Below are 13,619 nucleotides of genomic sequence, written 5' to 3' on the forward strand. Positions count from 1 at the left end.
CTTGCTCTGCTTAGTTGGCCGGCATCCCTGGGCTCCTGGGCCGGGGGGGCCTTCCTAGGAAGCAGCTTCCCCCTGCCCCCCTGCCCCACGATTCTGCATTCTCTTTCAAGAGGCTCAGGGTTTGTTGGGGGCCCATCCATGCGCCCCAGGTGGAGAACCCCGCCGCCAGCGCCTTCCACTCGCCCACATGCGCCCCTAGAATCAGCTGTCCCCGAGCCACCTTAGGATTGTTGATTTATTTATTTCCACCCCTTTGTGTGGTGGAAAGCGTTTAGAGGGAGAGTTCCAAGAAGCATTCCTGCAGTAAAATAATTATCAAGTAGGGAATCAGGAACAAAGGGAAATAGAAATCGAGGTCAGAGAGGTCATGAGTGAGGAGCCCCCCCCCCCCCAAGAGCTCATGCTGCCTCTGAGCTTCTGCGGCGACTCCACCTTCCTGGCAGCCGGGAAAGGAGACGGGGTCTGGTACGGCATCCTCGCCATGCAGATGCAAGGGGCTCACTGGTTTCTCTGAGGAACGCAGCGCCTTTTCTAGCATGAGACTAGAAAGCAGATTTTCCAGGGGGGATTGTTTTTGTTTTTAAATTATCAGTATTATTATCATTGTAAGAGATGCTGCATGATAGAGGCATCAATATTTGTAATCGAGTAACAGAATCCACACAGCCCATTTCTCATGTGCACCCTGGCATCAGATCTGAAGCTTATGATATTATGTAACAGGTGGAGATGAGCTGGTCCTTTGTCTGGCCTTCTGGTGGTCTGGCTTGATCCCACCCCTGGAATTCCCAGGTGCCAGGGGGCTCTGTGATGATCTTCCATGAAGGTTGTTTTCTCTGGCAGGGTTTTTGTTAACCACTAGAGAAGCAAAGAGGTGATGGTTCTGTTGTAACAAGAGCACTGAATCCCAGGGAGTTTTGAATTCCGGGGTCTTCCTCGACATTGACAACACTCTCAGCACATACCCCCGCTCCTTGGGGCAGGCCACGACATGCCAATTATGGCCACCAATTAGTTTGGGAAATTGGTACTTTTTTTCGGTTTCGGGACTTTGGCAGTAGGGAGGAGTTCAGGTTATTATTATTATTTTTATTAGAACCTGCCTTCTGAGTTTGTAAATGTTTCTCCACTGGTCAGAGAGGCTCCAAGGGTCAGTCGCCCTACCTGCAAGATTAATGCACCTTGTTAATTCCAGATGTAGCCTTAGGAATGGGTTTTTAAAGAGCAAGAAGGGATCGTGTCAGCCCCGGTCTTTGTGTAGCGACCATGGCGCTTTGGTAGGTGGAGGGTCGTATGGGACTGGGCATCAGGAACCAAAACAGTTATAGAGAAAAACCATGCAGAAGATGGTAGTTTGAACAGTTGATGTGCTGAGAGGGTTTTTATTTTTAAGGTTTTATTTATTTTTTCATGAGAGACACAGAGAGAGAGCAGACACAGAGGCAGAGGGAGAAAACAGGCTCTCTGCGGGAACCCGATGCAGGACTCAATCTCAGGATCCGGGGATCACGCCCTAAGCCAAAGGCAGACACTCAACCAATGAGCCACCCAGGTGCCCCTGCTTAGAGGTATTAAAACAGCGTAACTCCAGCTCTTGGGAAGGCAGCCAGATGAAAGAAAAAAAATACATGCTTGTCTCTGGTTGTATAACCTACACTTATTGAGCACCTCCTGGCGGGCATGCCTCAGTGCGTCATGCTCAGCAATGAGTACATTGCATGTGGGACACATCCTAGAATATGGAGAGTCAGGACCCACATGCTAGCAGTCTGACCCCAGAGCCCATGTCCTTACCGAGAACCTTTTTATATGTTCTTGAGGCACAGTGTCAATGAAATTCGTAATCTTGATACCCTACATCATGTAGTTTCCAGTAGAGGCCGAATGGCAACAACCAGCTAGTTGGTAGTTTGAGAAGGAGAAAGCAAAACCTGTACCTCCCAAGAGCTAGTGGTGTGGGACCCTGCCACATAGGTGTACTTCACTGTATATCAAAGTATGTCCCGGGGTGTCAGCACAGACCTTTGTGAGCATTGATAGTTCCTTTTTAAAAATTTTTTATTTATTTGTTTGAGAGAGAGAGAGCAAGAGAGAGCAAGACAGGCAGAGGCAGAGGGAGAAGCAGGCTCCCTGCTGAGCAGAGCATGATGCAGGACTTGATCCCTGGACCCTGGGATCCTGACCAGAGCTAAAGGCAGATGCTTGACTAACTGAGCCACTCAGGCGCCCCAAACATTGGTGCTTTTCAAAGTAACCTACGCTCTGTAGGAAAAGATCCCAAAGCATCCTTTAAGAAGGCAGGAAGCCGAATGATTCATTTCAGAAACTTTTCACCCAAATTCAATTAAGGAGACCGAATGAACTCGTGAAAACCCAGGGGACGAGGTTTCGGTTGTCTGCACGCTTGTACATAACAGCCACTTCACGTCCCACTAAACACAATCCCCAGTGCGTTTTCTGGACCACTTCCAGAAGACAGGGCTCCATGACGTTGCCCATCTCTGAGGCTCCCCCTTCCCTCACCAGGCCCCTGTCATCAGGAGGAAACCGTTTTGTTCCTCACCACCCATGTCTTCTGTATTTCCAGCAGTCACACTTCCTTAGAAATGAAAATATTTGGGCAGATCGTGTTTTATTCCAGAGTGGAGGCCGTGGATACAGTTGGGAGGAGCTACCTCCTGCCAACAGAGCAACCCATTCCTGCTGCTGGGAAGGAGGTTACACCTGAGAGTGTCACATCATTTGTCCCCAAACCTCAGCCTTCAGAGGGAGATGACAAACTTCACTTAATAAAGACGTTTTTTTGGGGGGCGGGGCGGGGTTAGTGTTTAGGGCAAGTCAAAATAAGGCAAAGAATATTTTATATATTTAGAGTTAATTTTTTAAAAATTATTATTACGTATCTCCATCTCTCCTTAATAAGAAAAAAAAAGTATTATGTATAAATACCTCTACTAAAATTTCAGCAAAAAGTAAGTCTAAGTATGTCCACTTATCTGCAGGTAGCTCCAATTCCATTTTTCTTTTGGTCCCGCTTTGTAGTGTTTATTCATGTGTGAAGAGAATCTCTTTGGCTGGGGTGGTCTGCCTCCAACCTACCCCAGACTTGTAACTCACTCTAAGTGACACCCCGAGAGCATGGTAGGTTACCTGCAGGAGTTGCACACTGAACAAGTCATTCTTCAATCCTTGCCTCCAATGGCTCCATGCAAATCTAACCCATCCTCTTCCTTTTCATTTTGATTCATATTTTTTTCTTTTATAGAGACTAGAGCAAAATGAAAAATAGGAAGTGTAAAAGTTTGGGGTTTTTGGTTTGTGTGTGTGTGTGTGTGTGTGTGTGTGTGTGTATGTGGTAGGGAAGGAGGGAAGGACCTTATGGTAGAAAGTAAAAGTTTTGTTGCTGCCCCCTTTTTTTTTTTTTTTTTTTTTTTTTTTTTTTTAGTGCTTGTCTCTCTCCTGCTCTGCCCCCCTCCCACTCTTTTCAGGTATCTAAAATATCTAGGTATGTTCAGTTTAAATACACTTCATTGCATTTGGTTTTTTTTCAAACCCGTGGAAACCACTGAAATCCTCATGTAAGGCACAGACTATTGAATAAGTATCCTAGTATGCTGTGCTGGGAAGCCAGTGTGAGCTCTGAATGCGCAGAAATGCTGTACACACGAGACTCAGATATTTTAATAAGTTCGTTTCCCTGTTTCTTAAAATCAGGCCTTAGGGATGCATCTGAGAAAGACCCCCTCCCCACCTTAGCTGCACTGGGACGCTCTCAGGGCTGTCAGGGCATACATCTGGCCTGATTTCCAAGGTGAGGACTGAGGGAAAAACAGACATATTTGGAACCTCTGACAATTAAGCCTAAATTGTTTATGCTGGCGGGTGGTGGGGGGCGGTTGGGAGATAAGCTAAGGAATGTAATTTGTCTTGCGTTTGAAGATATCAAGGAGCAATCTTATCATTCAGCAGACCACGAGTGTCTGTAGCAGAGATGACTTCTGTCGATAGAGAGCCAGTCCAGCCAGGCACCTTAAGTCCGTAAGCCACCTGAGGGACAAGCAAAAAACCTGATGAACAGGTAGTTACATTCTGGGCATGTCCGATTGCGGCAAGCTGCACTCGCTTCCCGGCCTCTGTAAATAGAAGTTTTTATGTAATCGGTTGGAAGGAGGAAAAAAATAGACCCAGGCAGTAAATGAACTTGCGGTGTTTAGTTAGGAAAGGAATGTGCTTGGAAGTGGCTCTGATAGCAGATTAGCAGGAAGCACATGGCAAGCTGACTTATCTGAGTATTTGTGCTGAGTTGTCGTGAACTGTAGATGCATTTTGAAGTTTGCTGCAGAAGGGCGTGCTCCCAAAGTTGCCAGCTAATACACTACCAAACTTCCTATAAAAAGCCTTTCTTTTGCCATGGGGTTTTTCTATAAAGCTGTCATTCAACTAGACTTCTCACGTTTGTGGCCTTGCTAGTAGCAAAAATGACAAGAGCGGAGGAGGGAGCGTGTGGTGACATGGTCTCATTGATTCCTCACTCCCACCCTATGAGGTTATGTCATTATCCCCATTCTACAGATGGGGAAACAGAGCCACCTGGGGTTCAGGGACTTGCTCAGGCTCACACAACCAGCAAGTGGTAGAGCCGAGGCGGCACCTTGTCCAGTTCTGGAAAGATACAGGATGCTTTACGTGTGCCTGTTTCGTTTACAACCAGTTGCAATACTTTTTAAATTGGCGATTTGAATATGTAAGTTTGTGTCTGGGTCTCTCTCTCTGTCTCTGCTTCTCAATTTTAAGGGTCAATCAACCGGATAAGAATGTTTTTGTATTTAATGGATTAAAGAAGTCTAGCCATGTGTATGGGTATTAGATCTAGTTTTGAGTCATAGGCTAAAAATGACGAGAAGTGGAACCAGGGGTATCAGACATGCTCTGGATACCTTCCTTTGATGAAATGTGGCTTTAAAAATAGTGACTTGAATATACCTCAAGGAATCATCAGAGGCTTCTGCATAGGTATTTACAGGCCAGAAGGCTAAAGAAGAAAGCTGCTGGAACAGGAGGAATGTGTAACACCAGTGCCCTGTTCTGGCTTTTGTTGATGAATTATTTAAAGTTTGGAAGGAGAAAAACACTTGCAGAACTGAATATAGAGTAATTATTATGATATTCCCGTATCAGTAAGACCTGAATTTTCTTTTTGTTAAAGATGGTGCTGTTTTTAGATTAGAGGGCTTCGGTGTGTTAGGTTTATCATTTAGTATGCTTATACCAAGTCTTTAAATATATTTAATTCTACGAGTTTCTCAAGCTTATTAAGATTAATAGAATCGCAGAGAATCAACCTGTCAGAAATCCCTGTTTCTTCTCTTTTGGCTGGATCACTCCCAAAACAACCCAAATGAAAAATCTACCCTGTTCTAAAGACCTCTGGGGAGAAAATATTCTAAAATATCCCTCGGTAACTCATCCCGACGCTGAGATTTTAATGGTCAGGAATTGGTTTCTTATATACAGATGAAAGAAACTCTAAATATAAGATATTATGAAACGCAATGCATTATGTAAAAGGCTTCTCATTCAGAAAAAAAATCAGCAAGTACTTAGCTGAGAAGAATCTCTTTATTACAATAGTGTATCTACAATGCCTAAAATAGAAAATTTTTAAAAATGAGTTTTTCCCTCAAGAGTTTTCCATCCCCTGATGGACCCAGGGCTACAGATCACCTCAGGATTATGTAGTGGCATGTGTTTTGGAAAGTTTACAGAATTTCACAAGGAAGGTGAAAAAAAAGCACAGCACTAATACCATGCACGCACACACACACACACACTCGTGTACAGTTCCCTCAGCAGTTTGTCCTAATTCTTCACGTTCCTCCTGTCAAAATGTTTTCTTATACTCTCCTTGCATTGTCATTTAAGCCCATTTCTAAACGGTGTTTGCTGGAAATTGAATAAATGTGTCTAATTTTTCATAATGTATGTCTTTGTATGGTTAATTATTAAGGCGCTCAGAAGTATATAGACTATTGTTTTATTACCGTTTAATAGTTTTACCTTTTCTTAGAAAAGATAGAGAAAATGCTCGGGAGAATGCCTATCAGAGGTTTTAACAGCTTATGGAGATTTTTTTTTTTTTCCATTTACTAATTCATCTGGTAGCATCACTAATCTTTTTTTTTTTTTTTTTTGCATCACTAATCTTATTTATAATTTTGAAGTAAGTAAAAATGTAACTCTGAGGAGAGACAGAACACTTTTTATTTTAGGTCCATACCTAGCAATCAATTTAAACTCCTGAAGTTTAATGTGGAAAATTGCATTAAATTAACTTATTAAGTGCATTTTGATAAGCTCGACGATTGCATACCCCTTTATTCTGTTAGCATGAGAAAAACCGCTCTCTTGAATCTTCATATTTGCTAGTTTTTATTAGGCGGAATGAGCGGATTCCCCCTACCCCACCCCAGCCCTTACACTGAATGTTTTTAGAAACATTTTCGAATATGTAGTAAAAAAAAAGAACTTCGGTTCCTGAGATACACTGATTAAGCCCTGAATGTGCCTTCTAGGTCATTAAGGGAAAATACGTGCCCCCTTTCAGTTCACGTGGGAGGACTGGCCATGCTGCTGGCTGTATTTGGAAAGCCCGGGCTAGGACAGGCCCAGGGTCTCCTAAAGCCCTGCTCGGTGCAGTTTGCAAAAATGTGATTTTTTAGGACCAACCAAATTGCATCTGACTGTTCTGAACTCGTGAATGCACCTGCAGTTCTTTAAACAACCAACCAACCAACAACCAACCAAACACCCCCCACCCCACCCCCCCGGAGCTACATTAAATGCTAGCCATCCATTCCTTTAATCGAGATACTACTACTTGGGTCTCTTTTGGACGATCTCACCGGTGTTGATCAGTGAGTGCCGATGCCCTGTGGGGATGGATGCCAGGTTCTGCTTTACTCTCCTCCTCCTCCCCGCGCCCCAGGCCTTCCGCCTGCCTCCCCTCTGCCCTCCCCTCCTCCTCCCTTCTCGGGAGGGGTTTCGTTGTCCCGTGGCGGGGCCGGGTGGCCGCAGGGCAGCGGGGCACCGGCCCGCGCAGCTGCCCATGTCGCTCTTGTCCCGCAGGCCCGGGGCCGGAGCTGAGCGGCCCGAGCACCCCGCAGAAGCTGCCGGTGCCCGCGCCCAGCGGCCGGCCCTCGCCCGCGCCCCCTGCTGCCGCGCAGCCGCCCGCGGCCGCCGTGCCCGGGCCGTCCGTGCCGCAGCCGGCCCCGGGGCAGCCCTCGCCCATCCTGCAGCTGCAGCAGAAGCAGAGCCGCATCAGCCCCATCCAGAAGCCGCAAGGCCTGGACCCGGTGGAGATCCTGCAGGAGCGTGAGTACAGGTAACGCACCTCGGGCCCCGGGGGGTGGGAGCGGCCGCCGAGCCCAGGGGAGGGGGCCAGGGGTCCCCAGTGGGGTGGTCACCCTTCCCTGCAGGACAGGGCACAGGCCCAAACTCCTGCTTCATGCTACCAGACGGATGGACCCTAGCCCCTGAGCTTGTTTGCCCTTGGGGTGGCGGGAGGGGGGCTCTGATGGCCCTGCGTTGGCAGGACCGTGATCCTCATTCACTGAGTCAGGGAACTGTCATCACCCGCTGTGACATGCCAGGCAGTGTGCTAGGCTCCAGGGAGACCACGGTCAGAGGCCAAGCCCACAGGCTTGTGGTTTCAAAAAATTGGCCCTCTCACACTTAGCCTCCACAGTGTGTTGTTGTGGTTTGTCGTTTTATCCTCCAACGATGACTGTGAGCTGGCCAGATGTTGCGGCCACACCTTCAGGTTAATGGCACATCTCCTGATACTAAAGCAGCCTTAGTGGCTCAGGATAATATATTTTTTGTTTTTAATTCATGAATTTGTGAGTCAACCGCTTGGTCCAACCTGAGGGTTAAGCATGATGTAAGTGTCTTCTTACGGGGTCCGTGTTTAAACTCTTACTCCGGAAACTTAATTTTCACCTGATTTGGCACATTCATCTACTCCGGTGGTTGGCAAACCTTTTTCTGTAAAAGGCCAGGTGGTAAACATTTTACCCTTTGCGGGACTATCGCAAAGGTCCCTCAGCTCTGCCCTTATAATGTCAAGAGCATCCACAGACAACAGTGGACCGGCCGTGTCCCAATAAAACTTTATTTACAAAAACAGGCTGCAGACTGGCGAGAGTTAGCAGACCCTTCATGTAAATGATTAATGTTTACCAAAAATAGACTATAAGTATGGACTAAGGTCGTGGTTTCTGGAGCTGGCCACTAATGCATTCTCTGTCACCTGGGTCAAGTTACATCTCCCTCGTTTTTTTGTTTGCTTGTTTTGTTTTTTAAGATTTTACTTATTTATTTACTTTAGAGTGAGCGTGTGTTTGTGGGGAGGGGCAGAGGGAGAGAGAATCCCCAGCAGACTGAGTGTGGAGCCTGATGCAGGGCTCTCACCACCCTGAGATCATGAGCTGAGCTGAAATCAAGAGTTGGACCCTTGACCAACTGAGCCACCCAGGTGCCCCCAAGATACATTTCTTTTCTGTGATTCAGTCTCCTCATATGGTAAAAGAGAGGGTGTGATAGTACCTCTTGCAGGAGGAAGATAAAATAATACGAAGACTTTCAGTACATATCAGCTATTATTATTTCCCAATTATTATTTTATTCAAAAGAATATTAAAGCTTAGAAATTATAGGGAATGTTAGTCAATAACATCTAGGCTCCCTTTATTTGTTTCTTTTTTTAAGATTTTATATATCCATTCATGAGAGACATGGAGAGAGAGGCAGAGGAATGGGTGGAGGGAGAAGCAGGTTCCCTGCAGGGAGCCCGATGCGGGACTCGATCCCAGGACCCTGGGATCATGACCTGAGCCGAAGCCAGACGCTCAACCACTGAGCCACTCGGCCATGTGTAGGCTCGCTTTAAAGATGTTACCTTAATCTTTAATGAAAAACGCATGACTTATTTGTTATTAGCTTAAAGTACTAAGCTGCCAGCTTTGAGAGTGACTCTACAAGAAATCACAGCAACCTGCATTAAAGGTGTGTAGCTTTTTGGATGAAGAGTAGAGCTTTACTCTCATTACTGTTACTGATCCTCAATGAAGAGCTTTTATATATCAGCTTCCTGAATTTTATGTACCCCCTAGAGAGCTAGATAACGCATCAGTCAGTTGGTATTGCAGCGTTGATAGGCAGATCACTGTGTGATACGAAGTCACGTATTCCTACTACTTTCTCATTTGGGGCAGAAGAACTTTATTTATACCAAGTACTTTCTTTATGTTGCTACTGAATTTAAAAAAAAAGTCAAAAGTATTTTTTTAAATATTTATTTATTTGAGAGAGAGAGAGAGAGAGAGAGAGAGAGAGAGAAAGAGAGAAGGAGGGGCTGAGGGAGATGAGAAACAGAGCCGCGTGTGATGCGGGGCCTGATTCATGACCCTGAGACCACGACCTGAGCCAATATCAAGAATCAGCTGCTAAACTGCTGAGCCATCCAGGTGCCCCCAAAAGTACCTTTTAAAAAAGAGAGAAAACACGATAGAAGGGTATCGTTTAGTTACTCTAAAACTCTGACTTCCTAAGAGCTAACATTTTTCCCCTTCCTTGAATGTGCAAAACTGCCAGTACCATTGTTACATCACGCAAACTACATTCGTAATGTAGACACTCTCTATACCTAGAGACTCATCTGGACTTTTTTTCCTTACTCAGCCTGTGCTGTGTGTGTGTGTGTGTGTGTGTGTGTGTATTTTAATGACTCCTACATTTCTTTTATCATTTTCACCAGAATTTTATTTGCAGCCCTTTCATGGCATGAGCCCATTTTAGCACCATCTCTAGAAGTGTTCGTAATGGGTGGCCTCTGAGAGTATACAGCCCTGAGTAGTACTGTTTAGCCTGTTTCAGGGTGTGAAACACTTTGGTCCTCCAATCCCATATCAATAAGAAAATTGTGCATGTGCCAGTATCTTTTAAAATTACAAGCCCTACACCATGTGGTGTAATGGCTATTTTTCATATTATTATCATTGTTTGATGCATGTCTCCTCTTTCTGAAAGCCACATGACTTCCGAAACCATCACTCCAGCAACTCTAGGTCGGGAGAGCTGCTGGGGCATTTGGGCTGAACTTGCCTGTGGCCATCTGGAGAAGGAGCGTGGGTTTCCACTGGCAGCATTGCAGGGCATCTTTTATCTTCCTTAGTTAGAGAGTGATGGCTGGCTACTCTATATGGAAATAAATTGTTGAGCTGCACAGATTGGTTACATTTATCCTTTAGAAAGGGTTAGATGGAGGGGCGCCTGTGTGTGTGGCTCAAGGGTTGAGCATCTGCCTTTGGCTCAGGTCATGGTCCAGGGTCCTGGGATTGAGTCCCCAGGGGGAGCCTGCTTCTCCCTCTGTGTCTCTGCCTCTTTCTGTGTGTCTCTCATGAATAAATAAATAAAATATATATTTAAAAAAGGGTTGGATCGAGTGCCTTAGGCTCTTGACAGCAGAGGAACCCCATCCTTTTGGCCTTGGAGAGAATGGCTTACTAGTCTTTTAGCATGGATAACTCGAAAGATCCAGTGTATCTTCTGACTGAGTATTTGAACAAGGTCTTAAAAAAAAAAAACCCTCTTATAATTTTACAAACTTGGAGAAAAAAATCATCTGTCAGAAACTCTTTTAACAGATGTTCATGTCTTTGACCGTTGTAATATCACTTACCTCATCTATGAAAATTGAAAGGAAGTTGTCAGGATCTCAGATTTCTTTTTAACTTTTAAGCTACTTTGGCTGTTTCTCTTGTTCATCATAAAATCAGAATTTTGACAAATTGACCTTCTTTATCTGGTGAGAGCATAAATAAGTTTCTGCCAGTGAACACTTTGCCTCAGATCTGTACGAGCCCTGCAGTTAAAACATTTTGTTCCCATTTAAATTGGATCCTTTCTTTCTGACCAGCTTTCTCCTAATGACGGAGCTTACTGCATTTTTCTGTAGTAGGTGTTGGAGAGATATTTCCAGTGCTTTTTTTTTTTTTTTTTTGGTCTTTCTGGCACACTTTCCTTGCCCTGTCAGTATACTTAACTTTGATTCTTCCATTACGAGTTAGATATCAGGGCAGAAGGGCTGCAGGTTGTCACATTAGCATATAAACAAATTGCACAAATGTTTGCATGGAAGATGCACTTGGATTACATACATTCCAAGGAATGTATTTGATATGAGCAGCTTTGCATCTTGCCAGCCCCCTTGGGTATCAGTTCTGGACTCAGTATGAACACAACAGTTCACCTTGATTCAGAAGCAAGCATAATCTGTTTTTTTAATAAAGATTTTATTTATTTATTCATGAGAGACACAGAGAGAGAGGCAGAGACATAGGCAGAGGGAGAAGCAGGCTCCATGCAGGGAGCCTGATGTGGGACTCTATCCCAGGGTCCTGGGATCACATCGTGAGCCAAAGGCGGATGCTCAATCGCTGAGCCACCCAGGTGCCCAAGCATAGTCTGTTTAGTTTATTTTTTGTCCTGCCATACTCCCAATTGCAACCCTGACATTCCTTCTTGAAAATTACCAAGGTCCGTTTTATCAGCAGAAGTTACAAAAAGTCAGTCTCTCTCTCTCTCTTTTCTTAAGTGTCACTCAGCTTCTTGAAGGAACAAAATGTACCAGTGTCATTTTCTGTTCAAATAACTCTCCTACAGGAATCATAAACTTCTCCTCTGGACCTGAACAAATATTCTGTTACCTTTAATGGAACTCTTTTTCTTGCCGGAACAGTAACCCCTCTTGATTTACTGTTCAATCTGTATGAAAAACCTGAGTGACCTAATTCTGCTTCAATTTTCTGTGCTCGTGAGGACACTAAATGAGTCTCCTGCAGTTATGCAGTATTACATGTGTTGTTGTTTCAGGAAGTTTAGAATCCTGAATCTCCTTATCAGGCTACCTGCTGAATCCCATTGATGGGGAGATGAAATTGTCTGGAGAGGAGCACTATTTAAAATGAAGATTTCTATTAACAACAACAGCCACCACAAGGAGATAAAATTTTCTGCATTAAAGGAGCCCCTCCCAGACCCTCGCTGCCCACCCACCATGGGCTGCACTGAATGCATATAATTTTACTCTGGAATCTACTTTTCCCATTCTATAGTTTAAATGCTTGCACTTTGCACTTCTTGCCTCCCTTCCGTGAAAGAAAGATTCTTTTGTGCTGGGGAATCTGAGATTCACTGGCAAATTACTAGGCCCTTTGGAGAAGCAGATATTTTGGGGAGAGGTCCCCCCCGCTAGCTCCCCAACTACTCTGAGGCTCCATCTGCCCCCCTGTTCCTGCCTCCCTGACTCTGTCTGCAACCATCCTAAGATTATTTGGTTAGTCCTATTTCCACAGACCTTTAGAAGATTAAGGAAAAGCAGCTATACCTCTATACCTCTAATTTTGCACCTGACCCACTTTATCAAAGAGAGTAAACCAGAATGCCAAGGGATGGTTGGGGTTCTGGGATATTCAAATGAGAAAGGTCTGCTGCAAATCTAGAACCAAGGAAGCAGCATAACCAAATCACCAGCCCTTACTTTCCCCACTGTGATACCTAATTTTCCTGTAGTACAGCCTTCTTTCTACATGGGTAAAGCTGTTCAGTTTAAGGCTTTTTTTTTGTTCCACTTAAATCACATATTTGAAAAAAAAAAAACTACAATAGGTTTTTAACATGCATCGTCTTTGGCTTAGTTTTGGAAATTTTTGGTTATGTCAATATTTTAAAAATTGAATTAGACAAATGAAATGCACCTTTTGTTCCTACAGTTAAAAAAAAAAATCCAAAATAAGAATCCCATGAGTATCAATAATAATAAGAATGTGAAAGAATGTTGGAAAATTCTGAACAATTTGATCAAAAGAGTAAAATAGTGGAAGTTTATTATTTTTATTTTATTTATTTTATTTTAATTTTAATTTATTTCTTTACTTCAAAAATGATGGAAGTTTATTAGTGTTGTTTGAACTCACAAATGTTTAGTCTGTTGCAAAGTTAAGCCATTTAAAGGTGTGATTGCTTGTGTTGGTACCTATAACTGAAATAACAGCGTGATAACAATGACAGCACTACTAATAGCACATTATGATGATAAATCATTCAGTAAATCAGAATTAATAACATGTGTGTACCAAATAAAATAGGAATCTGTCATAATATTACTTCTAGTGAAGTCAGTGAAAAAAATGATGTTTCCCTTACTATCATTTTTGAAGTTTTGAAAAAAAAATGACATTTCTTTCTCTACCAAAGCAAACAGCTCTAAGTTATTTTGTTTTTGTTTTTGTTTTTTAAAGCTCTCATTTTGATATTTGGGCTAAATGAAGTATTAAGATACTTTGTGACATCTAGGTCAGACAAGATTTCACTTTTTCATGTTAACACACAGCATGCTAAAGGATGATAAAACCATAAAACAGATCTGTATTTATGTGTTTATTTTAGTTTTTTAAGATTTTATTTTTTAAGTAATATCTACACCCAACGTGGGGCTTGAACTCCTAACCCTGAGATCAAGAGTTGCATGCTCCACCAACGGAGCCAGCCAGGAGCCTTGC

The 13,619-nt window shown here is 43.7% G+C and overlaps 1 protein-coding gene across 5 annotated transcripts in view; it reads left to right on the forward strand.

Moving 5' to 3' along the window:
* SMARCA2 (SWI/SNF related, matrix associated, actin dependent regulator of chromatin, subfamily a, member 2) overlaps window positions 1-13,619 on the forward strand; it is a 175,119-nt gene that overhangs the window by 24,696 nt on the left and 136,804 nt on the right. For all 5 annotated transcript variants that reach the window (XM_025423415.3, XM_049092459.1, XM_025423418.3 and 2 more), the window contains exon 5: window positions 7,126-7,381. In XM_025423415.3, coding sequence (XP_025279200.1) covers window positions 7,126-7,381 — 256 coding nt within the window. The remainder of the gene's footprint in view (window positions 1-7,125; window positions 7,382-13,619) is intronic.

The sequence above is a fragment of the Canis lupus genome, chromosome 1 (genome assembly GCF_003254725.2).
Source record: "Canis lupus dingo isolate Sandy chromosome 1, ASM325472v2, whole genome shotgun sequence".
Taxonomy (NCBI): Eukaryota; Metazoa; Chordata; class Mammalia; order Carnivora; family Canidae; genus Canis; species Canis lupus.